General features: G+C 53.7%; 8 protein-coding genes across 8 annotated transcripts; 4 read left to right on the plus strand and 4 right to left on the minus strand.

The window, feature by feature from the left end:
• Positions 1-3,581: 3,581 nt before the first annotated feature.
• CTAM01_08544 (uncharacterized protein) lies at positions 3,582-6,838 on the minus strand (the record flags this gene model as incomplete). The annotated part of the gene is made up of 4 exons (XM_060524564.1): positions 3,582-3,683; positions 3,746-4,080; positions 4,131-5,511; positions 5,654-6,838. 4 exons carry the CDS (start codon positions 6,836-6,838, stop codon positions 3,582-3,584), a joined length of 3,003 nt encoding a protein of 1,000 aa, XP_060380783.1.
• A 1,657-nt stretch (positions 6,839-8,495) lies between these two features.
• Positions 8,496-8,597, plus strand: CTAM01_08545 (uncharacterized protein; the record flags this gene model as incomplete). Its single annotated transcript, XM_060524565.1, has 1 exon — positions 8,496-8,597. One exon carries the CDS (start codon positions 8,496-8,498, stop codon positions 8,595-8,597), a length of 102 nt encoding a protein of 33 aa, XP_060380784.1.
• Positions 8,598-9,612: 1,015 nt separating this feature from the next.
• Positions 9,613-9,855, plus strand: CTAM01_08546 (uncharacterized protein; the record flags this gene model as incomplete). Its single annotated transcript, XM_060524566.1, has 1 exon — positions 9,613-9,855. The coding sequence occupies one exon, from the start codon at positions 9,613-9,615 to the stop codon at positions 9,853-9,855; it is 243 nt and encodes an 80-aa protein (XP_060380785.1).
• Positions 9,856-10,062: 207 nt separating this feature from the next.
• CTAM01_08547 (uncharacterized protein) lies at positions 10,063-10,227 on the minus strand (the record flags this gene model as incomplete). The annotated part of the gene is made up of 1 exon (XM_060524567.1): positions 10,063-10,227. The coding sequence occupies one exon, from the start codon at positions 10,225-10,227 to the stop codon at positions 10,063-10,065; it is 165 nt and encodes a 54-aa protein (XP_060380786.1).
• Positions 10,228-11,100: 873 nt separating this feature from the next.
• On the minus strand, positions 11,101-11,589 carry CTAM01_08548 (uncharacterized protein; the record flags this gene model as incomplete). Its single annotated transcript, XM_060524568.1, has 1 exon — positions 11,101-11,589. The coding sequence occupies one exon, from the start codon at positions 11,587-11,589 to the stop codon at positions 11,101-11,103; it is 489 nt and encodes a 162-aa protein (XP_060380787.1).
• Positions 11,590-15,073: 3,484 nt separating this feature from the next.
• On the plus strand, positions 15,074-15,277 carry CTAM01_08549 (uncharacterized protein; the record flags this gene model as incomplete). The annotated part of the gene is made up of 1 exon (XM_060524569.1): positions 15,074-15,277. The coding sequence occupies one exon, from the start codon at positions 15,074-15,076 to the stop codon at positions 15,275-15,277; it is 204 nt and encodes a 67-aa protein (XP_060380788.1).
• Positions 15,278-16,727: 1,450 nt separating this feature from the next.
• On the plus strand, positions 16,728-20,711 carry CTAM01_08550 (KH domain-containing protein; the record flags this gene model as incomplete). Its single annotated transcript, XM_060524570.1, has 4 exons — positions 16,728-17,336; positions 17,391-18,685; positions 18,739-19,688; positions 19,741-20,711. The coding sequence occupies 4 exons, from the start codon at positions 16,728-16,730 to the stop codon at positions 20,709-20,711; spliced, it is 3,825 nt and encodes a 1,274-aa protein (XP_060380789.1).
• A 698-nt stretch (positions 20,712-21,409) lies between these two features.
• On the minus strand, positions 21,410-24,542 carry CTAM01_08551 (AMP-binding enzyme; the record flags this gene model as incomplete). The annotated part of the gene is made up of 5 exons (XM_060524571.1): positions 21,410-21,496; positions 21,570-22,693; positions 22,749-23,173; positions 23,304-23,941; positions 24,084-24,542. 5 exons carry the CDS (start codon positions 24,540-24,542, stop codon positions 21,410-21,412), a joined length of 2,733 nt encoding a protein of 910 aa, XP_060380790.1.
• Positions 24,543-26,280: the final 1,738 nt, after the last annotated feature.

Consider the following 26,280-nt stretch of genomic DNA (forward strand, 5'->3'; position numbering starts at 1 on the left):
TGGGGTTCGAACTCGGGTACTCTCGCTAAGCCTGTCGTCGAGTAGGCTGGTTGGCGTGTATAATTGATTGTCGACCTTTAACCACTCCACTACCCAGCCAGTTTGACCTGACCCGTCGACCTAGACGGGCGCCTGCTGGCTGGTGACGGGAATGGGATTGAGGGGGGGGGGGGGTATATACCCTTCTTCCCTCCAGGTCGTGGCCATAAACAGTGTGGGACGGGAAGGTACGGCCGAGCCTCGACGGTATACAGTTACGTGGGTTGCGTAAACCGTATAATCAGTTCGTATATTCCTTCCAATGAGGTGCCAAGCCTCTAGGCTTTCGAGAATAATAAAACCGAGGCTTCTTCCTGCCTCCCCAGCCTCTCCAGCCTTGGGCTTATGTATACTCATGCTGTAATGCCCAGGGAGCGATCCCGGGGATCGGCCTAAGACTACTATACGGATAGCTTGTTGCAAGACGACGTGTCTCTCAATGTCAACCAATCCAGTAGCTCACACGCAGGATCTGCTCAAACCGATACTTTGCTTTCATCTGTGTTAATCGGCACATGGCAACGGACGTCGTTCTTTTCTCTAAGAAGGTATCGACGGCGAGCTAGAGGAAGGTGGAAATACAGCTCTTCACCGAACTTTATCATCTTTGAACGTTCTGAGTAGCTTGCTTTTTTTTTTTTTTTTTTTTTTGTATATTAGGTTCGTATAGGTCGAGTCTGGTATGATATATCGTCTATGCACTCTTGATCTCTTGCCGGAGCTTGGTCAGGCCAGAAGGCGACCGACCTTTAGAGCTTAAACCTTTCCAGGTGCACTCGGACAACGTCTTCATCTTTCGACAACGATCTAGTGGCCGCCTTTTTTGGTTCGACGGGATGTCGAGACCGAATCGTTCTGCAGAAACGAATAGCAAGAACTCGACAAAGCACGGTAGTATCAGGGCCAAGGTTGAGATTGATTGACGTTCGATACATTATTCGGATCTCACTTGAAGGGAGACGGGAAGCAATGTGCCGCGGAGTACGATCATACACCGAGGCTCCTTGCATCTAGTGCGTTCGCCTCGTCATAACGAGTCGAGTATAGGGAAAATAAAGGGCGAGGACCTAGCCGTGAAAAAGATCCAATGTCCTCACTGTCAGTGAACCCAGATTAGGTCCTCCCTATCTAGTGCCTGCTCTATGTGAAGTTCTACCTTCTCCTAGCTGTCACTGAAGAAGTACGGGCTCAGATATTTCCCTAGCCCCTTTCTACAATCTTTTATCTACAATCTTTTCTCGACTCTTAAGGGCACCCCATGTCTTATGCCAGTCTTACCGAGGAGAACGCTCACGACCGCGTCCGCAGCGTGAAATTCCCACTCGACATACAAAATATTCTTATCTTGTCATCCTTTTATCAAGGCATTCCCCGAAATGGGTTTTTTTTAGACTTTCTGCTCCGGTACGAGAAGACGTCCTACAAACCATCAGATATGGGTAGCCCTCCTTCCTTCAGCATCGCAGGGTAACACAATTAAGAAGCTCCTTAAGAGCACATCCCACCAGTTATGCCGAGACCATAAGCCGTTTCTCTAGATGAAGAATCTCCTCAACCCGTTAAAAAGGTGACGTGCTCCCTCGTATAGACAGCCAAGACAGCCGTCGTGAAGGCTGTATTCCACAGTACCAGGTACTCAAAGGCCGAGCAAAGAAACCAAGTCTAGAGGTAATCGACAAGACTTGTATCCAGTCAAGAAAAGAATCAGGCGCCGTGGTTACCAAATGTTTGCTTTCCCTTTCCCTTACTCTCTCTCTCTCTCGATCATAGCAGCATCCCTAAGCACCTACACACCCAACGGCCCCCCTCCCCCCAAGAGGGCGCGGAATTCATACAAACGTCTTCATCCCCAACAACTTTGGAGTAGCAATACGAACACAACCAAACCGCCATGACCTACGAACAAAAAATGAATGGTAGATGGAAAATCCTTTCCATACCCTGATAGTCCCCCCCCCCCCCCCCCGCGCTCCCCCCCGCCCCACACCAACCACCACCCCCCCCCCACCGCGCCCAGCCCCCCCCCCCACCCCGCCCCCACGCCCACCCCACAGACACCTGACAACACCCCCCCCCCCCCTACCCTGACGAGCCCCCCCCCCCCCCAAACGGTCACATTTCGCGCGCAGCAACCCCCCCACACAGGCCCCTGGTGGCTTTTTCAGAGGCGCCAGCCGCATAAATACAGAGCGAGGGCAGAGAACACAGTTTATCGGAAAGGGGAGAAAAAGACCTCCATCTATCTCGTCCAGAGGAAAAGGGACGATAGGACCAGCAAAGGCACCGAGAGCTTCACTAAAAAAAAGATGACAATCCAGGGCTCATTGATGCGAATGCTGACATTCCGCATGACATGGTCGCATGAGGATGGGAAAAGGACATGGCGAGGTGGATGGAAACTGGCTTTATAGAGACGGATAAGTGGACAGGATCATAAAGACCATGTTCTGTTCTGTAGAAGAAGGGGCTGAAGCGTAAATGAGACATCATGTTGAGAGTGTATGGGATAACCGGACCATGTAATCACTTGACACTGCGCGACATCACTGGAAGACAAGGCTACATGCTTTTAACTTTCTTAGGCCTGCTGGGCCTGAGGGTCATTCCTCTACCTAGTCGAGTCTGTCTAGAAAAGCCATAGTGCCACCGCCACGGTGGTACATCGACTCGCGGATGCCCAGTAAAGAACGCCCTTCTGTGTGGGCTTCAGACATGAGGGACTATAGAGCCGAGAACATGCCCTCTCGCAAATGTCCGTCGACGTCTCGTCTGAAAATCGATCCTTTTTTTTCTCGGAAGTGTTCTGTACAGAGTAGAGAAATCCCCACAAGACAGGTTGAAAAAGGGGTTAGCCTGTCTGCCCCCAAAAAAAAGAGTTGACCACCTATTCCCGCTGGCCAAATCAGATCGTGCGACTCATCGTCTCGTCCCTCCTTAGTAACCGATATCCAGGGTAACATTGGTCACTAGACTTTGGTAACATGATTGGTCCAAAGCGGATGTCTTGATCCAATGGGAAGACAGTTGCGCATACGCAACCAAAGCCTGACTTTGAGGCGAGTTGCCGAGTTCAAAATCGTGTCGCCTCTATCTAAATCGAAGAGAGAAAAGCCGTCACAGAAAGAGACATTGCTCGGTCGCCAACATGCTGAATGATGCTGCGTGTGCAAGTCGTCGAGAAGAAGAAATGTCAGAAAGTCCAAGCCAAAAATGGTTCAGAGCCCTGAAGTGGTATCTTGAAAGCAAGTAGAGTTATGATTGGGGGTCGAAAGGTGGCTAAGCCAAGGCGCGGACACGCACTGGGTCCATGAGCATATCGAGAGCCAAAGGGGTTGACCAAAGGATGAGTAAAGTTGTTGTGCAGAGCGGAGGTGGAAAGCGACCTCAAGCTACGTGTGTCGTGAACAACAGTATTTCCTGGGGTATCTTAATGCACAAGTAAGGGGCAGCCCCATTTTGGATGTATGTTGTCGTCAAGGTCGTCATTAATGTCGATGTTTCAACCGCTTGAAGATGTTCTTCGGTGAATGGCCAGGGGAGTCCTACTGTCCCTTTCTAGCCTTCTCGGCAAGCCGAGCTTCTCTTGCGGCACGCACCAATGGCGATAATTGAGAAAGGTCAACGCAGCCCTTCATGAACTCGTGCTGGAAAGAAGAAGAAAAAAGTCAGTATCAGACTATACCGCTGGGATCTCGACTGAACTCACTCTAAGGAGGTCATGCGCGCTGGCTCTCTTCTCAGGGTCGACTTTGAGGGCAAAGTACAGGAAGTCCCGGAAGACTGCTGACAGGTTGGACTCCTCCTTGATGTGGGGTGTGCCGTTGGTAGCGATCAACCACAGCGCTCTAAGAGGCGATTCGGTCAGGTATGGAGGCTCTCCCTCAATCATCTCAATGGCCATAATGCCCAGAGACCAGATGTCCACCTTGCGCCCGTACTCCTTGCGCGTCACAACTTCAGGGGCCATCCAGTAAGGCGTGCCAACCATAGTGGTGCGCTTATTTTGGGCCTCGTTAATTGTTGCGCAGAAACCGAAATCGGCTGTTTGGTGTTAGTTTTGCCATGATGTCGAATTTCCGCTCAAGACTTACTCAGCTTGATGTTGCCTTCCATTGACAAGAGAATGTTGTCAGACTTAATATCGCGGTGGATGACTCCCTTCGAGTGCAGGTGCTGCAAGCCCTTAAGTGTTTCTCTGCAAACGGAGGCAATTTGGCCCTCGGTCATGATGTTGAAGGTGACAACATCAGTAAGGCTGCCGCCCTCCATGAACTCCATCACAACCCAGAGCTCACCTCCGCAGAGGAAGCTGTCAATGAAGTTGACAATATTGGGATGTGAGCTGTCCTTCATGACCAGGATTTCGTTGATAATGAGATCCTTCTTGGGTTGCTGTTCGAGGTTCATCTGCTTGATAGCGACCAGACGGTTGGTTCCTCGCTCGTAGCCGGTGTAGACACCGCCTGACGCGCCTTGGCCAATCTTATTAAAATTCTTATAGACCTCGCGAGGATCGCCGTCGGAGCAGATGCGCTTCAGTGCAGCGACGACATCGATACCGGTGCTCTGGCGGGGTCGGTGTCTGGGTCTGGAACCAGGTGCGCCAGGTACACCAACTTGCTGTCGCTGGCCGGGACCGCCGTTTGCCGTGGGACCCTGAGCGTACTGGTGCTGCGACTGGGGCGGTGTCGGCTGCTGGGGGGGCTGTCTCTTGCTCGGGGCACGGCTGATCTGGCCAGACATGGCCGCTTGGGCCTGAGCTAGGGCCTGCTCTTGCTGCTGCTGCATGAGTTGCTGCTGGTAAACGTTCGCCTGGGCTGTCTGCGCGTTAGGCGTGGGGGGCACGTAACCGGCGGGGGCGCCAGCACGCGAGTTGGATCGGGATCGGGATCGGTGCTCTCCACGATGCTCTTCGGGTAGCATGGGAACGTTGCTCTCCTTGGGCGGCTGATAGGCGACCGGGGGCAGGTCCTCGGCGGGCTGAGACATTCCAATGCCGGAGTCCTTGCCGGGATAGTTGGAGGGAGCGGACCTCATCGACGAGGGCATGCTGACGGGGGGCTTCGGGGCCGGGCGGCTGGGCATCAGGTTGATGTCCTTGCCGGAGCCTTTACCTCCCGAAACTCCAGGGACGGGCGGCGGCTGGCGGGGGTTTTCGAAAGATCCTTCATGATTGACAGTTGGAAACCTAGGGCTCGCAGGTGGACTGATCATTGGTGACATACCCATATAAGTGGTTGGCGGATACATGCCCGGCGACATGGCACCCGACGGCGAGTTCGCGTTTGCATACTGACGGTAGTCAGGCGCTCTAGCATCGTGGAATTTCTCCAAAACTTGATCCTCGGCTGGCTTCTCGGTCGTTTCCTTGTAAAATGTGATGATGTCAACCATGGTCTGGGGGTTCTCCCTACGTTCCTTCTCGGGAATTCCACTCTCGTTGATTAATCTCTGCCATTCTTTGGGGAGACCCTGTATCGTAGAAAATCGTCAGCTACACCAAGCACACGAGGACAAAGAGGAAGTACGAAAACAGAGAACGAGTAGAGAGTCGACTGCTACACAAGAGAGCCAAACATGGAGCTGGAGGGGAAAATGGAAGGGCCAGACTGACGGTGAACTGGCCAGTAGAGCTGTCGTAGCCAACGTGGGTGACATGGACGGGGTTCTCAGGCGCAGAAATGACTGGCTTCTTTGGGGTGCCGACGAGGCTATTCATGAAGCCAGAGAAGCCCGACTTCTTGCGCAGGACGCCCATGCGGGGCTCCTTTGCCTCGTCTGAATATCTCTTGGGGCTGATCATTGAGTTGTCCGTCACCCGTCCGCCTTGTGATTTTTCGTTCATCATGGAGGAATCGTTCGTGAAGCTCTGGGACTGTCTCAGGGCGGGACCCTTGATGCGCGAATCGGTCGCTGACTTGATGAGCGGGGCGGGAGCGTTGTGTCGGTGGTAGTTGGGGGTGTTGAAGTGAGGATGCTGACCGGCGACAGGCGACTTGGTCTGCTCGATGCGGTTCAGGACCGCAGCACCGTCAAAGGGAGCGCCGATGAATTCGTCGTGGGGTTGTGACGACAAAGGCGAGGGAGCGGCGGGATCGAGCGGGCGATCGGTGCTGTGGGCGATGCCGACGGCGAAACCGTTACCTGCAGGACTGTTGTTGGTGTTGTTGTTTTGGTAGAAATTGTTTTGGTGATTGAAGTGCAGCTGATGGTGGTGAGGAGAAAAGGCGTGGGCGTGGGTTTGGGCGTGGCCGTGAGCAGCAGCAGCAGAAGCGCCAGCGGCAGCAGAAGAAGCGTGGAAGGTGGAGGAGGAGGAGGTCTGGGCCTGGGCGTGGAGCTGGGGGTGGTGGTAGGCAGTTGGGGAAGGAGCAGCAGATCCAGCGACGGCGGCGAACTGGCCCTGAGGCAGAATGGGGGAAGGATTGGGAAGGTGCGTCTGACTTGATGGAAGGTGACGGGGCGAAGAGCTGTTGGAAGCGGCAGAAGAAGCAACGCCGGGTAGAGGAATACCAGAACTCTGAGCCGAGCCAGAAGCAGAAGCAGAGGCAGATGCCGAAGCAGAAGCAGAGGAATAAGCAGCTGCTGGCGCGTTTGAGGAGGTCGTCCGGGCTGGTGGAGCGGAAGGAGCGCGCTTCAGCGACGTAGAGCTGCGTTTGCTCTGGAGAGAGAGGGCGTCGATGCCACCATCGAGACCGCTCGAGGAACGGGTGTGTTGCTGGTAGGACGAGGGCGGCTTCTTGGTGAGCCTGCGACGTTGGGAGGTGCCGTTGGAAATAGTCGTGCTCTGGCTGCTATCCATGATACACCCTAAAAAGTCTAAAACGTCGAAGAAAGGGAAAGGAAGGGAAAAAAGAGGGTATGAATAGAGGGTGTGTGAGGAGGAAAAAACTCGGTACGGGCACAATGCGATGCTGTCTCCCCTTGGACTTGTGCTCGAGACGTGGAGTGGACGGCGGGAGAGGTACGCACGCGGCGGCGGCGACGACGGTTGTGTGGTAGTGGTGGTGGTGGTCTGTCTGCCTACCAACTCTCCGTCTCTTAAGAGTCTACGGTCCTCAAGCTGGAGGTGATAAGGCTTTGGTGGGCAAGGTATACTGAGGTGTGTGGAGGGGCCAGTAGTACCAGCGAGAACTGTGTAGATGGCAGCACAACTACAAGTACAGTCGCAGTGACAGCCGTGTCTCGAGACTTTTCGAGTCGGGGAGTGAACCGGGAAGGCGTGCAAGACAGAGGGGAACGGTTTAGCCTTGGTCTTGGTCTTAATTAGCAAGCAGCGGCGGTAATCGATCCAAGCATAAGGTATGGAGCCTTAGAGTAGGTATAGGTAGACCGTACGGAATTTGGGACGGTAGGTACTTACCTAGGTACCTGGGTACTTAAGATAGCGACCGGGCACCCAAGGTACTGTCTACTGGTCCACTGACCTGAGGTTCTGTATAAAAGTAGGCGCTGGGTCGCAGGCTCGCAGCAACTTCTGTGCTTGATGGGGACCGGGACACGCTGACTGTCACTGGCTGAATGGAGACGCAAGAAGTGGATTCTTGGAACCGTATGAGGTGAGGTGAGGTGGGTTGCGGAGCGAGAGGAGTGAAGTGGACGACGGAGCGACGGGGGATTGTTTTACTGGGACCCGGAGGCTGGCAAGATTCGAGAAAAGCTGGCAACTGGGGGCAAACCGCCAGCAAAGCCGCCAGCACGACAACAACTCTGTGGAAAAGAAAAAAAAAATACGTATGGGTACGGATATGAGAATCTTAGGTTCTGGGTAGCGAATAGCTCCTAGTGGAGTGAGCAATCACCAAGGTGGATGGGAGCGCAGGCCGTCAGACTAGGGCAAGAATGGGACTACTCTCGCTGATTACCTTGGTGCTGCCGATGCTGGTTGAATTTGCTGGGAACCAACTTGCCTAGGGAATGTATCATGTATCCGTAGTGTGCGCAGTAGACTGCCGGAGTGTACATGCAGCGGGGGATAAGACGAGACAAGACTGGGCTGGACTGGGCTTGGTGGGACGCAGGTTGCACGGTACAGAATCACAGAGTGCGCAAAGAAGGACTCGACAGATTCAATGCAGTCCAATGGAGTGGTATGTCAGTGACTTGCTTTCTTCACGGGCTGCAAGACTGACTGCAAGAGACATCACCCGACAGGATCCAGGAAGCAGAACAATTGACCAAGTATCCTTATTAGAGAGTACCTTACTGCGTACACTGAATGGAACAACACTCGTAGCGGGTGGAGTTGGAGGTTCCATTTTGCTTGTTCTGGTCTCCTGCTTCGCGTGTTTCTCACTCTGTTTTGGTTCGGGTGCTTGGAAGAATAAAAGCGGGGGTTGTTCAGATTGAAGTGGGAGAAGGCACGAGAGGGACCGGCTGGAAGAGGTCAAGTCAAGTGGGCAGGCGTAGCAGGGCCGCAAGATGGGCGTGGCAGCTGGTGGGTACGAAAGTATCGGAGGATGAATTGGCGGACGGGCTACCTTAGCCTGGGGGCCGTGTGGCCGTGTGGCCGCGGCCGTGTGGTGTGGTGGTGTGGGAAAAGGTGGAGCAAAAGCCTGTGAGGTGGGGTCTCATCCGGCAGCGTCAAGTACGTACTTTTTTGGTCCTCTCGGTGCCTTCCATTTCATTGCCCGGGCAGGTGCAAGATGCCCCAACACGCCTTACTTACCTAAGGTACGAAGTACATACTTACGCTTTGAGATGACAGAGCCCTGGCTGCAGGACTGGATGGGAGGGGCACACACTTTTACCTTGACCAAGGCACGAAGCCTTGCTTTGAGACTTCAGATGGTTGTCTGCGAAAGACTCCAATTTAGAAAACACAGTGTGCCATCTGTCTCCAAACGTACATTAAGCTCCCTAACTGGAGCATCGCGGTCCATTCGTACTGAGCCTCCGAGCCTTGAGGTGATTGATTAGCTTTCCAAGGTCTTGGTGTCATTGTGCCCTACCATCTCGAGAAGGATGAAAGCTTAGAAAAGTGATTCGTATTCTTTCTGAAGAACTGACAGCGCATACGGCCGGACTCTGAAAAGGGAAAGACGACTCGACTTGCCAGCGCTCGCGCTTCCCGCCCTGATTGGCCGCGACAGGCAGCCGACTCAGGACTGGCCAACTTCAAACTTGTGATGCGTGCTTGAAGGTGCTGGAGATGCGCTGCAGTCGAAAGAAGAAACCTGCCCTGCCCTGTACTTTTGATCCAGCTGCATGTTCCCTCTCATGTTGTAGCGCAAGGTAGTTGTTCAGACCCGTGCTTCGAAATGACCTCATCTCGGGACTTGCTTTGGTTCCAGGCTGACTCCTACGCATACAACCGTAGATTGGGACTGTGACGGAGACAGGCTGGTCGTCTTTAGGCGCCTGCTACCAGCTTCTTTTCTTATTTCTTCTTTCCAGACGTATCACCAATGGTCATCTCTGCGAGCTCATGTCCCGACATGGCCGATCCAGCGAAGGGGCTGGGCTGTTAGTAGCACATCCAGCGGCCCAACCAACAATCGCAATTGAACAGGTGACACCAAGCAATCAACGCCGTTTGGCCTACAGTGTATGACGACAAGATACACTGTTGACCACATGCCATGCCGTGTGCCCCTCATCGTCATCATCGTCGCCGGGACACTTCCAGTGTCCCTGTATCTGTATCCGTACCTATGCTGTCTGAGCAAGGCTACCTCGGGCAAAGCTACGCGAGACGAGCTTACTCCACCAGCGGCGGAACAGCTGCCTTTGAACACAGAGGTGAGGGGACTCGCGCTTGCAGGTCCCTATACCAAGGAGAGGAAGTGGGAGAATGGTGTCTACTATAGAAGCAACTAAGGGGGGCGTGTTCGTAGTTGTGGCAGATGTGCATCGCACAACACCTCGTACCCCAGAATAGAATGCAAAGTATTTTGGCAACAAAAACCCCGAGTCTGAGCTTTCCTCGCCCTGCTGATGGGCTAAAAATGATAATGCAGACAGCCAAGGTACGGATAGACAGGTTGACTGACCTTCACTTACCTAACCATCATCTGCGTGTTCCCCTCAAAGGCTCGACGTCGAATCGCTGGCGTGTTTGGGAGGGTAGGAGAGAGAGCCGGGGCAGAGACACCGGCGCAGGCCCCTGGGCCGCGTCTGTGGTTCAAACTGATTGCTTTCGGGAAGAAGCACAGCAGGCTCCAGTTGAGGAGTAACAGCAACCGGGACCATGCAACCAACAGAGAGCTCGAGAGCAGAGCTACGGCAACTACCACCAGCAACACCCGCGAGGCAAGATAGCTTACTGGTTGCTTGCTACGCTTCCTGAGTTCCTCACATAGCTGAAGTTCCACCGTGCCTTGAAGTTGGGGGCTGCTTTAGGTCAACGTCGGTGCTGTGCGTCTCCAGCCCGCGCCCATGCCCCATTCTGTCGACCCGACTGTGCTTGCTTGTGTGCTTGTCTTATTTGGAGCCATGGGCCTGACGGTCGACCCTTGGTCAATCTCAGGTGCGCGAGGAATGTCTCTGGTCAGTGGTCAACAGGGACTCGCCGATCGCACGGCGGCTCTAGCCTAACGTGCAGCTAAGTTGCAAAAGTAGTGCGGGCATGCGATGCGGTAGGGAGAAGCCAGGGTATTCGGGGGTCAGGGATTGGGGTCGCCGTTGCGGACACTGGTCAGGTCAGTGGGGAGAGGGAGAGAAAGCTGAAGCACCAAGGGTCTTGAATCTAAACCTGGAGCAAGAGAAACTAGAGGAACAAAGGCGACAGGTCGTCTCGGTATGGAACGGCCAGGTATGCATTGCATTGCTGCAAATCCAGTTCCGTACATAGATGCTGTCTGACCCGGCAAGTTGGTGTGGCAGAACAGGAACTCGGAAGCTGGGAGAGCGACGTTGCCTGCATCTCCCGTTCTGGCAGTCTTGGAAGCTCAAATTCAGAAAAGTTACTTGCTTTGCCATTGCTTACGAAAAAGCTCTCGTGTGGGCTGACTGACGTAAGTAATGCATACACTGATTAATGCATATCAGGCTGGCGCAGAATGATGTTTATTCTGTAGATAGCGCGTTGTATGTATGTGACAGTATAGATAGAAGCGTATAGGGTTAGGTGAGCATGCAATGCTGGACTGTAATATCGAGGGAACTGCCTGCCCGCTTCGATGCCAGGTTTGATGGAAGATGATGTGAGGGTTGTTGCTGTCTGCGATGCCTTGGTCCGTGGTGGCCGGCGGCTCGGCATCCCCTGGCGCCTACGTCTTCGAGGAAGGTAGACATCAAACGAGGAGACTCGAAATTGAGAAGGAGGGGGGAGGGGAAAGGGCCGGAAGGGAGGGACGGGGCAGAGGTGGAGGGCAGGCAGGAGCAAATTGGAGTCGAAAGTCGAAAGGCGAGGAAAAAGGAGAGACTAGATGATGGCGTTTGCTTTCTTTTTTTGCCCAAGCTTCTTTTCTGAGGTGCTTGAGCCTTGGGTTGTTTTGTTTGAACTGACGTTATTTCGCGCCGGCAGGGAGATGCTTTCTTGTTGCGTCGGGAATGTCCCAGTGATTGCGACCGTATGGACGGAGATTTTGTCGTACTGGTCTGACATGACATTGGCACCCAAAAAGTAGGAAGCGGGAATAAAGGTCATGATGGAGATGGAAAAAGTCAGATGAAGCCATCAGTTCGAAGAGAGGAAGTTCCTTAATCGTGGCTTCCAATTCATTGACACCTTTGTAATGTAGGTACGTACAGCCTTCCGTGATGATGTCGGCAGGTAAGGTAGAGAAATACCTTGGGTACTCCAGTCAAGGTAGTACCTACCATACTCAGTCTTCCGTACAGCCTCTTTTCATCCGCATCGTCCAGCAGGGGTATGCCAACGAGAACTCGTACAACCTATGCGTTGTCTCTGATCATTAATACCTCGAGAAACCTTACGGTCATCTAATTCAACTACCAACCCACGATGGAAATGAGATGCTCTCATGGTGAGGGTCGCCTTACATGGCGATGCGACACCATCTCAGACGAATACTTGCCCAAAGTTGGGGTGCAGAGGGTGAGACCCTTCCGGCGAAGAATTCTCGCCCACTCATCGATAATTTGCACAGCGACCAGGTCTCACTTGGTTTGGCAAGCCACGGGCCGCTTCAATTAACCGCGGGAATGACCGTCATCTTGCGCTTTCTCCAGCGTATCAGAACATCTTGCTGTCATCTGACGAATCGGCAGCCTAGGATATCGGTACATGCCTCACGGTTCAGAAGAAGGACTTCGGAGATGTAGAGGTAAACTTCGGCCACCCGCCCCGTCCGCTCCTTCCTTTCACCTTCCTTGGGGTTTCCAGCCTGCCACAAGGTAAGGCACGAATATATCGTCGTCCATCCGCTACGACGATCTAGACTACTTTGGTAAGTTACAACCCTCGTTTTTGATCGGACTGAGCCGCCGGGCCGTCGTGTAGTAATATCTAGGGATCAACTGGTATTATCCCACTGTGAGGCACAACGCTACCCAGCTTAGGTAAGATTAGGACCGAACTTGAAGGTACAGCCTACAGAGTACGTATTTTGTCTGACATGCTCTCACGCCGGCCAGAATTTCACAACGGGGCTTCGTTGGCCAATGCGCGTTCCTGGCCTCCTAGGGAATATGAATCTTTGTTTCAAACCATCGGGGACTTGGGCTTTCTGCTCCACAAAGGGTTCAGTAATGCTTCATTCATCTCTTTGGGTTTCTTTTCCCTCACACACTGCAATTGATATATATCTTAATCTTCTCCCTTCCTCAATATCCAATCTGCCAGTCACGAGTGTCTGCATATACCCCCAGTCCATGAGGACCAATATCATCCCCGGCTGGCTGCACGAATCCTTGAAGAATCACGACAATTCTCCTAATTACCTACGTCTTCCCGCCCGTCCTCCCGTTCAGCGCCGCCCTCTAGACCCTTGCTGATTGGGAGGTGATTCCACTCCTTGCTCAAACGAGAGATTATCTTGGGCGGCGACCCATACTACGTACTTAACGAATACACCACCACCACCTTCTCTGTCCGTCCCTATTCCATCGCCAACGTCCGTGCAACCTGGTGGTGTGCACCAGCGATAGTGCTGGTGCCGAGAGGTCATCTTAGATCTACTAATGAGGCGCTCAACTTGGAGAGGAGGATTTCGAAACCGAACCGTGGCTGGCTCCCATCTCCCTTCCAAGAGTAGTGTGGCCGTCATGATCTTATTTTGAACCCCCCTCCATCTCGCTCTCTTCCTTCTGTTCTTAATCAAAAAAGCCGTTACACCAGTCAAGCAAGGTCCCGTTTGCCCGCGTACTAGTCTGAACGAAGAGATGGGGGATGCCGAGAAATGCCCACCAAAGTAAACGGTTTGTGTCTGTGGAAATAATTGCAGGGCTTCTTTGGGGATTACCTGCCGCGCCCTGCTCGTCCATTTCATCTGATTGCGTCTTAGGAGGTCATTCAATTGCTAGGAGATGAGGGTCCTTGATCTATATTTGCTATTTGCTTGTGACTGCTTTGGCTCCATACGGGCATTATGCTTTGAGGTCTGAGCAACCCGCAATTTGGTCGTCATATTGCTTCCATTCCCCAGCAGTCTCGGCGAAGCTTCGAGGAAAGCTACTGTGAGACAACCTCATTGCCAACACCACGCATTCACGCAATTGTGTGCGGTTTTTCGATCTCGCATGTACGCGATACCCAGACCAAGGTGAGTATACACATGTGTAATGATTGGCTTTGTGGTGGCTGGCAACTTTGGGCCTTCAACGGATCGATCCCAGGGGAGGTTTGTCGGGCCGTACTGTGCTTCAAATTGCCTTGCCGCCTGCTCAGAATACCCCGCGATTTGGGCTTGATAGTCAGGCTGAGGAGACTCATGGATCATCCCTCTCATGACGCGAACTCGAGATCCCAGGTTCCGGCGGGGCAGTTGATTATCCGCGAAACATGACTGCGATCTCCGTTTCTAAATCTTGAGCAGGGTGCGTCACGGTCATGTCGAGGAGCTACCAGGCCGACATCTCCGAGCCGACTACCTTATCAGGCGCGTGAGGAATTCCGGCCCTGGGCACTCTCTACTAGCTTACTCATTCGATGTTTCCTGACCAGGAAAGGGGAAGAAAGGAGGAAGGTATAAGGTTGCGTAGATCCTAGCAGACTCGTCCATACACGGCAAACTTCATCATGCCCCAACTTCTCGGGTGCATGAAGGGTCCGACTCACACGTTCATCTAAGGTATTGGTCATCTGGGGAGGAAAGGCTGAGTCTAAAGAAAAGTTTCTTTCGTTCACAATGCTTTTGTGGGAACAATAAACCACCGTCTGCTGGATGGTGAGGATCTCACCACGTGGATGACAGCATGGTGCACCACTAGTCAACATGTAGATGACTCCCCTGCGATGTCTCCATTTCCTTTTTTGATGGATCTTTGCTGATACTTTCGAAGGGGCCATGTGAAAGGACTATGGAGAGAGTGGGTTTGCAAGTTAATGACGGCGATAATAGTGTCAGTAAGAACAGGAACCTTGGCCAAAGTGGGATACGGATTGTAATGATCGCCCACCTCTCGCATCGACTCCCACTTGCTTACGATGGCACACTGATTGTTGACGAGAAAGTCGCACCTCTTTAGCTGGACGACCTCACGAGATGAAGTTTTTGATCGAATCATGTTTCTCCTTGCTGCCAATGTCTGTCTAGCCATGTCGGACAGAATGAGGCATGAATGCTTGTTTGTACATGGAAAATACACAAACCAAAAGCTCTCTAGCAATCGTCACTGCACCATACAGCTTGCCCTTTGACAAACATTCGACACTGTACGTCGGATACCCAGCCGAGGGATCAAACGATTGGGCAAACCATACTGTCGGTTCAAGATCGACGAGTTAGAGGCCAGATCTCTCGGCTGGAGGTGATTTTCTGACGAGAGGCGATCCGGGTATCACCCTTCTGTATGCCAGGTGGGTGGACTGATGTTGATAGAGTCCGGAGTTGTTGCGATGTATATTCTATCGCTTTGCAAACTCCGCATCTGAATAGTTCTAATGGTTTGGTGAGACCACTTACGGCTCCTCATGTTGGAAATCTCGGCCGTTTGCCCGGAAGGCTTGGTTGTCCTACACAAATATTCTACATATCAGCACTTTGCGATACAACGCAGGTCATTAGTAAAACATATTGGGACGCAGACGAGCACCAGGAGCCATACAAATACCACTGTTCCTGCCTGTTGTCCAAGTCATCATAGGCTTGTCAGTTTTCTATGGCATATGATGTAAGGCGACTTATCTTCATTGGGGACGGAGCGAGGACGGCTAGATATATATGACAAGTCTTGGGTAACTCACGACGGGGAGTGACAGACTGATGAGTGACTCGGAAAGACATTGCTAGTCGGAGGTCTAAATATTCTTTGGAGGGTCCTTACCATAAGCTTAAAAGTTTGCAAACTCGAATCCTGATGATGAAAAGTGGAAGTGGAACAGAACTACATCGTCCGCCCCAAGTATATGAAATGGATTATCTCCAGTAAATTTCTCTTTGCTTCAACCAAGCTTCCGGTCAGAAACTTCTCAACTTCTACTTCAACGATTCAACGTGTCTCTCGCGATCTGTCGACACATAGGCCTTGCTTCTCGTCAACGACGTCTCAAGCCCTAATTGCGCTTACCCTGCAGATTGCCGAGGTAGTCAGATTTACGAGACGAGATGGATACGAACTGAGACAAGCATTCAACGAAGCCGAGAGGTCCTCCTAGCACAGAGTGTAGGTTGCTGAACGTGACCAGCTTCAGAATCCGGCAAGGGTATTTCACCTTCAGAATGGAGACGTTCTTGAGACGGACCATGCTCCGCGGCGTCAATACTTTACGGCGCCAACTTTGACGACTCGGTCCTCGATAGCTTCAACTATTTGGGAATTTCGCGGATCATCGTTGTCCAAGCGCCGGAGGCCGGATATATATGCGGACACCCGACCCCGGGCCCAAGTCGGCAGGCGGCCCCACGTGACGCCGGAGCTCTCATCCGGCCATCGTGCCTTCCAGATGCAACGGCTGACCCTTTGGGCCTGGGCACTCTAACAATTTAGGTTGTGGCTGAGGCTAAGTGTGGGGTCACCAAGAGTGGAGTCGGTTGGAGCACCTCTGGTAGGCGGAACCTTTCTGGAAGTAGCACCCCTGCCCGCGCCAGAAATTCCACTTTCCAATTGAACAGCTCGACCATCGTGGAGTCGAGAATCTTCCACCTCACCCTTATTCCCCCCGAATCCTCAAATCCATCTCCGTAACCTATCCTCCCACTTCTCAAACCATCAATTGGTTGGCCTGTTCCCTTCGCCAACTCCCTCCTTCCCGATTCAACTTCCTGGATACGATTATTGTTGCCGGTCAGGGTCACAATGTTCTAAGCCAGCATCAAATTCCATCTTCCCATCGGTTACTCGCTGCTCTACGGTTTCTCACGCTTCAGTCTTCTTTCATCGGAGGTCTGATTCTACTGGTCTTGTCCCACTGCCGTATATACCATCAGTTGTGAGTATTCTTCTCTTTTTCTTCTCTTCTGACCTCCTTCCCTCAAGGAACGCTCCTGCCGTAACTGCGTCTTCGGCAGAACACATCAGCTAACTAGGTATCGCTACCCCTTGCAGATATACCGATCTTCTCCTATTCCCACCACCCCATCGAATTCTTCTCTCTACCACGACGACTGTAGTCAACTCGCCTCATAATGGCCTCTACCGATTCCACTGTTGCCAACGGCGCTGAGACTTCAGCTGCCCAGCGCCTCCTCCAAACCCATGCCGACCTGCACCCCACTGTCGAGGACGTCCCCGATGAGGATCTCCCCGTGAAGTCCGGCGACGCTCCTTCCTGGGCCGAGCCCAGCTCGAGCAGAGCTGCTAACAAGCAGAAGGAAGCCTCGGCCTCTGGAAAGAAGATCGACACCCACTCCCATGAGCTTTTCCCCGAGCTCGGAACCTCCAAGGGCAAGAGCGCTGGCCCCAACGTCACCCCCATCTGGGGAGCCAAGAGCAACGCCTCTACCCCCGCCAACGGTGTTTCCCGCTCCTCGACTCCCGCCTCGGGAGCTGCCACCCCCAAGATGTCGATTCCTGGCCGTAACGTCGAGACGGTTGTCCTGGATCCCCAGTTCATCCTCCCGCGCAACCAGCTTAAGCGCCCCATCCCTGATATCATGAAGGACATCAACCGCAAGTCGCGCGCCAACATCACTCTGTCAAACGGACCCAACGGAAAACTCAAGTTCGATGCCACGGGCCCCCAGGACGTTGCTCAGCAGGCCCTCAAGGACCTCGTCCAGCAAATTGGTACCAAGGTAGGTGGCCAATCCTTTCTCCTCCACGCGCCCAGGCTGACGTCCCGTTTGAAGACTACCATCAAGGTTCCGATCCCCCAATCTGCCCGTGCTCACATCATTGGAAAGGGTGGCTCTGTCATCAAGTCCATTCAGGAGAAGTCTGGCGCCCGTGTTCAACTCCCTAGGGCGGAGGAGGGCAGCGGTCCCATCGACGAGGATGATGACTCCACCATCGATGTTCTCGTCGAGGGCAACGCTTTGTCCGCCGCTTCTGCTCGTAACGAGATCTTGAAGATTGCCGGAGATCGTACTGCCAACCTGAACAGCAAGCTTCGCGGCATCCCGGCTGAGTTCTACCCCTTCATTGCGGGCCCTGGAAACAGCCACATCGGCCGCTACGAGAACAACGGTGTCACAGTCCGCGTTCCTGCACACCAGATCTGGGCTCCTCGTGGCCGCAGCCTTGTCGCGAACGAGGGTGAGCGCCCCGTCTTCGTCCCTGCCGCCGACAACCACATTCAGCTTCAGGGTGACCGCGCTGCTGTCCAGGCTGCGCGCGCCGAGATCGAGCGCCGTGTTCAGGAGCTCCAGAACCAGCTTGCCATCGACCAGTTCAGTCTGCAGAAAGGTCGTCATCAGTTCATCGCCGGTCGCCGCGGCGAGACTCTCGACGATTTCTTCAACCAGACTGGTTGCACCATTCTCTTGCCGACTGACGAGGATGACGACTCTGTCACTGTTATTGGTCCCGCAGCTCAGCTCACCAAGGGTGTCGAGACTGCTATGGACAGAGCCATGAACATGCAGTTCTCCACTTTCGACATTGGCAGATTCCACAAGAACGCTCCTGGAGGTGTCAACACCCACGCTCGCAACGTCACCCGTTACCTGCGTCACCGCGATCTGTTCGACGACATTGAAAGTGCTCACAACACTCACATCAACACTCCGTTCACCTCTGCTGGCGCCTCGCCCTATGAGCTGTACGCTCGTGACGGCAAGAGCGTTCTCCAGGCTCAGTCGGCCATTGAGAAGCTTGTGCATGCCATTCCTCCTGCCAGAATTGCCCCGATTCCTGTTGACCCCTTCTACCACAACTACCTGGTGAAGGACGTCAGCCCTCGTATGAGAAACAGCCACGGCGTTCACGTCATCCTTCCTGAGTCTGGCGAGCCCGAGGCTCCTGTTCTTCTTGTCTTTGAGGGACCCTCTGCCTCCGAGCCCAAGCCTGAGATCAAGACCGGTCGTCCCTCTCAGGATGAGATCCAGGCCTTCCAGAAGGGCCTGGAGGAGGCTCGCAAGCAGATTTTGGATATCATCAACAAGCAGGAGCAGATCGCCTCTGCCTCAGTTGATGTGCCCCAGAAGTGAGTGTGTCGGACCCATTCGCACGAGCGTCCTAGCTAATTTCATTTCACAGGTTCCACGAGCGCCTCCGCCGCTTCATCAAGAAGGAGCAGGCCAACCGCGCCGACGACCAGATTCCCATCCGCGTTTCCTCGGTCGGCACCGTTGTCAACCTGCGTGGTCCCGCTTCTGCTGTCAAGAACCTCGAGGCCAAGGTCGTCGCCTTTGTCGAGCAAGAGAAGGAGGACGAGAAGGAACGTGGTTTCACCATGTCCTTCGACTTCCCCCAGAAGTACGCCAACCACCTTATCGGTAAGGGCGGCTCCAACATCAAGGAGCTCCGTGATCGTTTCGACGTCGAGATCCAGGTTCAAGATGGCCAGGTCGAGCTGAAGGGCCCCAAGGCCAAGGCTGAGGCCGCCAAGGCCCACATCAGCTCGCTGGGCCGCACTCTGGCCGACGAGGTCACCCATATCCTCAAGGTCGACCCCAAGTTCCACCGCGAGCTTATTGGTGCGGGTGGCAGCGTCACGAACCGCCTGCAAAGCAAGTACAAGGTCTTGATCTTCTTCCCCCGGTCCGGCAAGAACGCGAAGGACGAGGAGAATGCCGATGCCAGCAGCGATGCTGGCAAGCCTAAGCGTCAGCAGGAGCCCGACGAGGTCATTGTTCGTGGTCCCAAGAAGGGAGCCGATGAGGCCCGCGACGAGATCCTGTCTCTCCTCCAGTACCTTAAGGACACTTCCTTCACAGCGACTGTGTCTGTCCAGCAGAAGCAAGTTCCGTCCATTATCGGACAGGGTGGTGCTGCACTGGAGGAGCTCCGAGTGGCAACTGGTGCCAAGATTGATATCCCCAGTGCTCGCGATGCCGAGACTGTTGAGATTCTGATCAAGGGTACCAAGCCTCAAGTTGCTGCTGCTAAGAAGGCTCTCGAAGAGAAGCGAGATGTCTTCAACGACACCGTTGTGCAGACTATTGAGGTGGATAAGAAGCACCACAAGTCTCTCATCGGTTCTGGCGGTAAGATCACTTGAACCAATCGAATTTTGTAGCTTTAACTAACACTATCCAGGCGCTAACCTCCGCGACCTCGTTGTCAAGGCCGGTGGATCTGATGACCGCCGCGAGCTTGCACGCACCATCCAGTTCCCCAAGCAGGAGGCTGATGGCAACACTATCAAGGTTGAGGGCCGTTCCGACATTGTCAACAAAATCGTTGCACGTATCCAGGAGATTGTCGCAGAGAAGGAGAGCCAGGTCACTGAGATCCTTGAGGTTCCCATCGAGAAGCACAGAACCCTGATCGGCCGTGGCGGAGACGCTAAGCGTCAGCTCGAGTCCCAGTTTACCGTCTCCATTGACATTCCCCGTCAGGGTGATGGCAAGACTGGTGTTAAGATCACTGGTCGTCCCGATAATGTTGAGAAGGCCAAGGAGCACATCGCCTCGCTCGTCAAGGAGCAGGAGGGAGAGACCCTCCAGGTGCCGCGCAACCTTCACCACTCCATCTCCAACAACGGCCAGTTCTTCCGCCAGCTACGCAACAACCACCAGGTTTCGGTCGACCACGCTGGACAGGCCCTTCCTCCTAAGCCCAGTGCCGCCGCCAGCCGCAGCAACGGTGGTGCTTTGCCCTTGATCACCGATGACGAGGACGCCACCGCTGACGCCCACTCCTGGAAGGTTGTGGACAGCGCCGCTGGCGAGGATGGCGAGATTGCCTGGGTGCTTCGTGGCTCCCCTGAGAACCTCGAGAAGGCCAAGGCTGCGATCGCCTCCGCCATCGAGCAGGCAAAGAAGAACACCCACACCGGTTACCTCGTCCTGCCCGACCCCAAGACCTACCGCTATGTCATCGGCCAGGGTGGCAGCAAGGTCAACTCTATCCGCAAGCAGAGCGGTTGCAAGATCAACGTCCCCCGTAACGATGCTAAGGAGGATGCGATTGAGGTTATCGGTAGCGCCGATGGCGTTGAGAAGGCCAAGGACTTGATCCTCGAGGCTGTGAGAGAGGGACTCAGCTCCCGTGCGCCCCGAGACTAGAAGTCTGGACGTGAATCTCCGGCGATTGCAACAGAGGAGGGGTCTTACCAACACTTCAGGGACCAACTAAGCGCCCTTACTACGGAGTGGTTTGGCGATTCTCCGGAAGCAGAGCCACTTGAGTGGTAGAAAAGAACGAAAAAGGAAGCAAGGCGGCAGTAGTATCATGAGATGTATGTCGCCTGTCTTCCATGTGTATGGGCTTAAAGGGAGATGTAGTTATGCGTGAACAAAGTGATATATACACAACCATCAACAGAATAAAAATCTGGATCAAAGTTATCTGCTGTTCCTCAAAATGCTGCGAAAAGAATCTGTGAATGAATGTAAGGAAATGCTCTCTTGGCTTCTTGTGCAAGGGGGAAAGAAGGCCCAAGAAAAGGATCTTCGTCCGCTCACCGTCCTGAACCATGCTTCCCACTGCGTGGATTAACCTACTAATCAGCTTGAGGAGAACAAGGCAGGAATTTTGCAACAGTAATTGGGTAATAGTGTACAGACATATCCAGATAGAATTATTTGGTACGTTGATAGGACAATGACCAATTCATGCCTTTCCTTTCCATCTCTTTCCGGTTTCCTCCCTCTCCTTTCCCCGCGACTCCGCTTCGCTTCGCTTACTTTCCATTACTACTCCATTTCCAAGCAGTACATGCCAACAAAGAGTTTGCTATCAGTACTTCCAAGCAATGACCAGTTTAGTTGCCAAAAGCCTTATCCATCTGCTTCTTGTACTTATCCTTGATCGCTCTTCTGTTCACCTTTTGTGTCGCAGTGACGAGACCCTAAGAAACGAACTTATTAGATGCTGATGAATGGAGCGAGGGGGGATCTTTGGGGGGGAGGGGGGAGTCTTACGCTATCGGGTGTCCACTCCTCCTCGCAGAGGACGACGCCGCCGACAATCTCAAGACCAGAGAGTCCAGCCTTCTTTCCGTTGGAGATGAGATCCTTGAGAACGGCGTCGACGACTTTGCTGTCAGTGTGCATGCTGTGCTCATCAACACCAAGCTTCTTCGCCTCCTCGGCGAGGACCTTTTCATTGGGAGCCACGACGGCGATGGCGCGGGAGTGCTCGCCGTCGCCGTAGACCATGATGTTGGCGACAAAGGGGCTGCCGCGGTAGACGGACTCCATCTTCTCTAGGGCAATGTACTCTCCACCCTGCATCTTGACGAGGTTCTTGACGCGATCAATGACCTTGACGTGGCCGACCTTGTCGAACTCGCCAATGTCACCCGTCTTGAACCAGCCGTCCTCGGTAATGGCCTTGGCCGTCTCTTCGGGGTTCTTGTAATACTCCTTCAGCACGGCGGGTCCCTTGACCCAGATTTCACCCTGGGGAGGGTTGGAGTCGGCGTAGTAGTTCAGATCGGGGATGGACACGAGCTTGAGGTCAACAGCAGCGGGAATAGAACCAATAGCATCGGAAGTGTACTCCAGGGGGTCACCGAGGGCACCGTTGGCGGCTGTCTCGGTCAGTCCGTAACCTGTCAACATAGGCGCCAGAGTCATGGACAGGAAGTGCTTCGTCCCATCCGAGATACCGCTCGCGCCATTCATAATGAAGCGGAGACGACCACCCGTCAACTCGCGAACCTTCTTGAAGACGACATTGTCAAAAATGGTAGCGCCGGGAAGACCGTGCTTGACCATGAAAGTCTTATAGTTGAAGGCTCCCCAGAAGAGGGCCTTGATGAGAGGGCCAGAGCTGTTGACCTTGGCAATGACACCCTTCTTCACCGTCTCCCAAATTTGGGGCACACCAACCAAGGCCGTCGGCCGGAACTCGCGCATGTCACCAGCGCAGTTCTTGACCGACGTATCCGAAAGGGTTCTCGGGTTACCATAACCAAGGGTGCCACCCACGAACAAGACGAGGTTTTCCAGTACGAGTTCAAAGATGTGGGCCAAGGGCAAGTATGCCAGAACATATTCCTTGTTGCTGACACACTCTTCGACGCAGGTCCAGAGACCAGTAACTGAGCGTAACACTTAGCATCTGCAGTACATTGAACCTCAAGAAAGATGACTTACTCGCAGCCACAGTTCCAGCGTGAGTCATGGGCACGCCTTTCGGCGGACCCGTGGAACCAGAAGTGTACATGATGCAGAACAAGTCCTCAGGCTTTGCCTCTACGGTCTCAACGGGGTTCTCCTCGCCTAATGCACGCACCTCCTCGATACTAACAAGTTTGATATCGGGGTTGGCCTTCTTGAAGGCGTCGACTTCAGTGCCATCGGAAAAGAGGGAGCTGTTGTTGTAGATGACAAATTTGACATTTTCGGCCTTCTTCAGAGCACCGCTTGCTGTCTTGAGGAGTTGAGGGTCGATGTACATAGCATCGGCATTGGACTGGAGCAGCGAATGCTCGACGCCGCTGGCGCCGAGGGTATCGTAAGCGGTGACAATAGAGATGGACTGGGAGCCGCAGGCGTGGGACATGGCCATCCAGTTTGCACTAGATTCCAGAAGGTCGGGTTAGCTTCTTCTCGGCAGGCCCAGACTGGGAGGGGTTCGAGTGCGGAGTGCTCGGGACCTTGGATCTGGGAGGATAGGTAGGACAAAGAGGGTTCTGCTCTCGGACGTACGTTGTGGTAGCGAATAGATGGACTCTGCTTCCTTTGCTCAGACCCAGCTTCCGCAGGCCTGAGCCAATCTGGTTGATATAGGTGAGGAGGTCGGCATAGGTCAGGTAAGAGTAACGGGACAGCTCGAAATACTGCCACTCTTTTTCAACCTCTATGACCTCTCCATCGACATTCTTGGGGACCTTCTTCTTCTCCTTGTGAAGGTGCACGAGCTTCCTGGTGCCAACGGCAGGCTCGTTAGGGTAGACCTGGGCACTTCGCTTGACAATGTCGTAGACGGTGTGAACGTCGGGATGGGGTTGGGTTCGGAGACCATTCTTGGCTTTCCAATGGCGACGGGGAAGAGTCTCGCCCTCAACGCGCTCGTACCCAGGCGACTCGACAGAGAAGGGAGGTTTGTGCACCTGGTACAAGGGCATCACGCCCGTCGTGTAGTCTGGCATATCGGCGGCGGTGGGGTTCGTAGGGAGTCTGGCGTAGAATAGAGCGGTGAGGATGGCGACGAGGAGGACGAGGACGGCGGTGATGTTGGACGGAATGATGGCAGAGTTCACGGAAGCAAGCCTAGGGACGATGATGATGAACGGACACGGAATTGACGGATGGGCCGAGGCGGGGGAGGGAGCTCTGAGGTAAAGCTACGGGTTTCGAGGTGAGCTAGGTGAATGACGGCAGTAAGTTTGCAATTTTGAGGTGGTCGAAGAGGTTGGCCGGAAGGGTTGTATGGTCGGAGCTTTTTTTCTCGCAAATATTTGGCAAAGATGAGGGGGAACGTGAGACTTTGACAGAGCCGATGAGGAGGAGCTTCTTGGAAATGCTGGCTGTCGGCTGGGTTACGTAGCTGTATCCGTAGCTGTAGCTGCTGGCACACGAGACTCGAGAGCAGTGCGTCGAGTGAGTACGTGCGTGTGTGCGGGCAGGAGGCGCAAAAGTTAGGTGCGCAGCAAAAGATGGGCAACGGGACTTTAATTGCGTCACGGTTGAGAGCTGGGGAGCATGGGGCATCCAATGGAATGGGGTCTGGAGCTGATAGACAGGCAAACAGCACTGCAGCAGTGCAGCAGCAGCAGCTGGCAGGGACTGCACTACAGGGTACTGAGGGTAGGGATGTCGCAGGTAGGTAGATCCGCCACCGGCCGATGCTTGGGTGGGTCTCCCGCGCATCAGGCAAGGTACGTATCTTTCATGTTGTCCCCCATTCCGAATTTCTGAGGTAATTCCCCTTCTCCCATTGCACATTGTCTGGGCACATCTCAAGCACACCTGCCCCTGGGGTGGGAATGCTGAGCCACTAGTCAAGCTCCCTGCCAGGCCGGGGCTGCATTTGTCTTGGTGGCCGCAGACATGAGAGCTAATTAGAGCTACCTCTGTCGATTATTATCAGCCTCTACGTTACCTTGCTTCCAACGTACGACGACAACGAGAATTTGGATCGTGGACAGCCACGACGGCTTGGCTGCTTGGCTGCAGCTATGTACTGCGAAAACTGGTAATCAGATCTTGTTCCGGCGATTCCAGAGAGTCTCAGCATAGGGGCATATGACCTTTTTCCGGTCAGCCTTGGGCAATGTGGCAAGCTCTGGAAGCTGGAAGAGCCGGAGTGGCATACGTACGCCCGTGGCACAGCACTACGGAGTAGACAGCTCTTCTTCCTCCTCCTCAACCACCACACTTTACATCTGCAACGTGAGGTGCTCACCTGGAGAAGGATCTTACCTGCCTCGGCCTCACGAGTTTCAACAGCAGCGAAGACCGAGTGAAATGGCAGCTTCTTGTGGGCCAAATGCAACCCGCCGGTCGCTGCTCAGTCAGGACCATTAGCCAGCACCAGGGCCGTTGCTAGCGTGCGGATAAAAAAGAGGGGAGGAAACTGGGCTGCTCCTCCTCGGCTTGGCACGTTCCTTGGGTAAGATGCAAGATGCGAGATCGCTCTTGCCTGTCCTTTACCTTCCTCATTACCTTGTTTCGTGCTTTCCTATTGAGAATATGATAGGACCAATTGCTCTTGTGACAGCTCTTTCCTGCCTATTTCATCTGTACTTAGGTATCTACTCTGAGTCTGAGTAATAAATCCTACTCGTTCTCAACACTTCATCACTTGGTCTTGGGCACAATCCAGATGACCTTCATTCCCCGCCTATGCTGACAACTTGGCAACTTGTCCTCTCCAACAATTATCCCCAACGCTCAACAATGCTACACTCCATCAATGATCACGCACAAATACTAGACAATGAACAAGCATATGACAGAAGGCTTCGGTGTCGGTGGCAGCCCACGCTCGAGTCCGAGCAGGGAAGGTCGGAAAATGTCCAAGATCAAAGGCTGCAGTCTGCAATCTGCAATCTGCAGAGAACTTCCGATGAAGACGGCGTACCCATACCGCCCGAGGAAAGGTTTTGGTCCACATCTCGATATCGAAATGGGCTTTTGTTAAATTATCTTCTGCAGGCCTTTTGACTCGAAAAAAACCGGGACCGAACCACTCGCGCCGCGACGCCTGTTCAGAGTACAAACGAATACTCCGTAGATAACCCCGACCGCCACGGAAACACGGCTTCTTTGGTCTCGGAGCTCCTCTTGTCAAACCTCGCCTATCTACGCGACTCTGCTGACAACTGACAATGGCTGGGTTCTTCATCCGCTCACGTGCAAATTCCAGCCTCAATTGCTGACACATGCGGCGGACATGCACCGACAGCCGAGGCCAGAGCAAAGAAAAAGAGGCTCCCTTCAGTGGGCTCCCTGGCATCTGAATGCCACTGTGCCACTGTCTCTATCCACCTGCAGACCAACCCTGCTTTGCTCCAACGATCCTGCTCTATGCGGACGGGCAGCATCTTGGGGCACATCCCCAAACGATAACCCGTTCGTTATCCGAATTCCGTCCAAGACAGAGTTCGGTTCATCGCACAATTTCAACCAACCATCCGAGCTTCCTGTCTGCGATCCTTTTGCCTCTGACTTGCTACTCGCA

Source organism: Colletotrichum tamarilloi, assembly GCF_030869305.1.
Source record: "Colletotrichum tamarilloi strain Tom-12 chromosome Unknown Scaffold_30.1, whole genome shotgun sequence".
NCBI classification, from domain to species: Eukaryota; Fungi; Ascomycota; class Sordariomycetes; order Glomerellales; family Glomerellaceae; genus Colletotrichum; species Colletotrichum tamarilloi.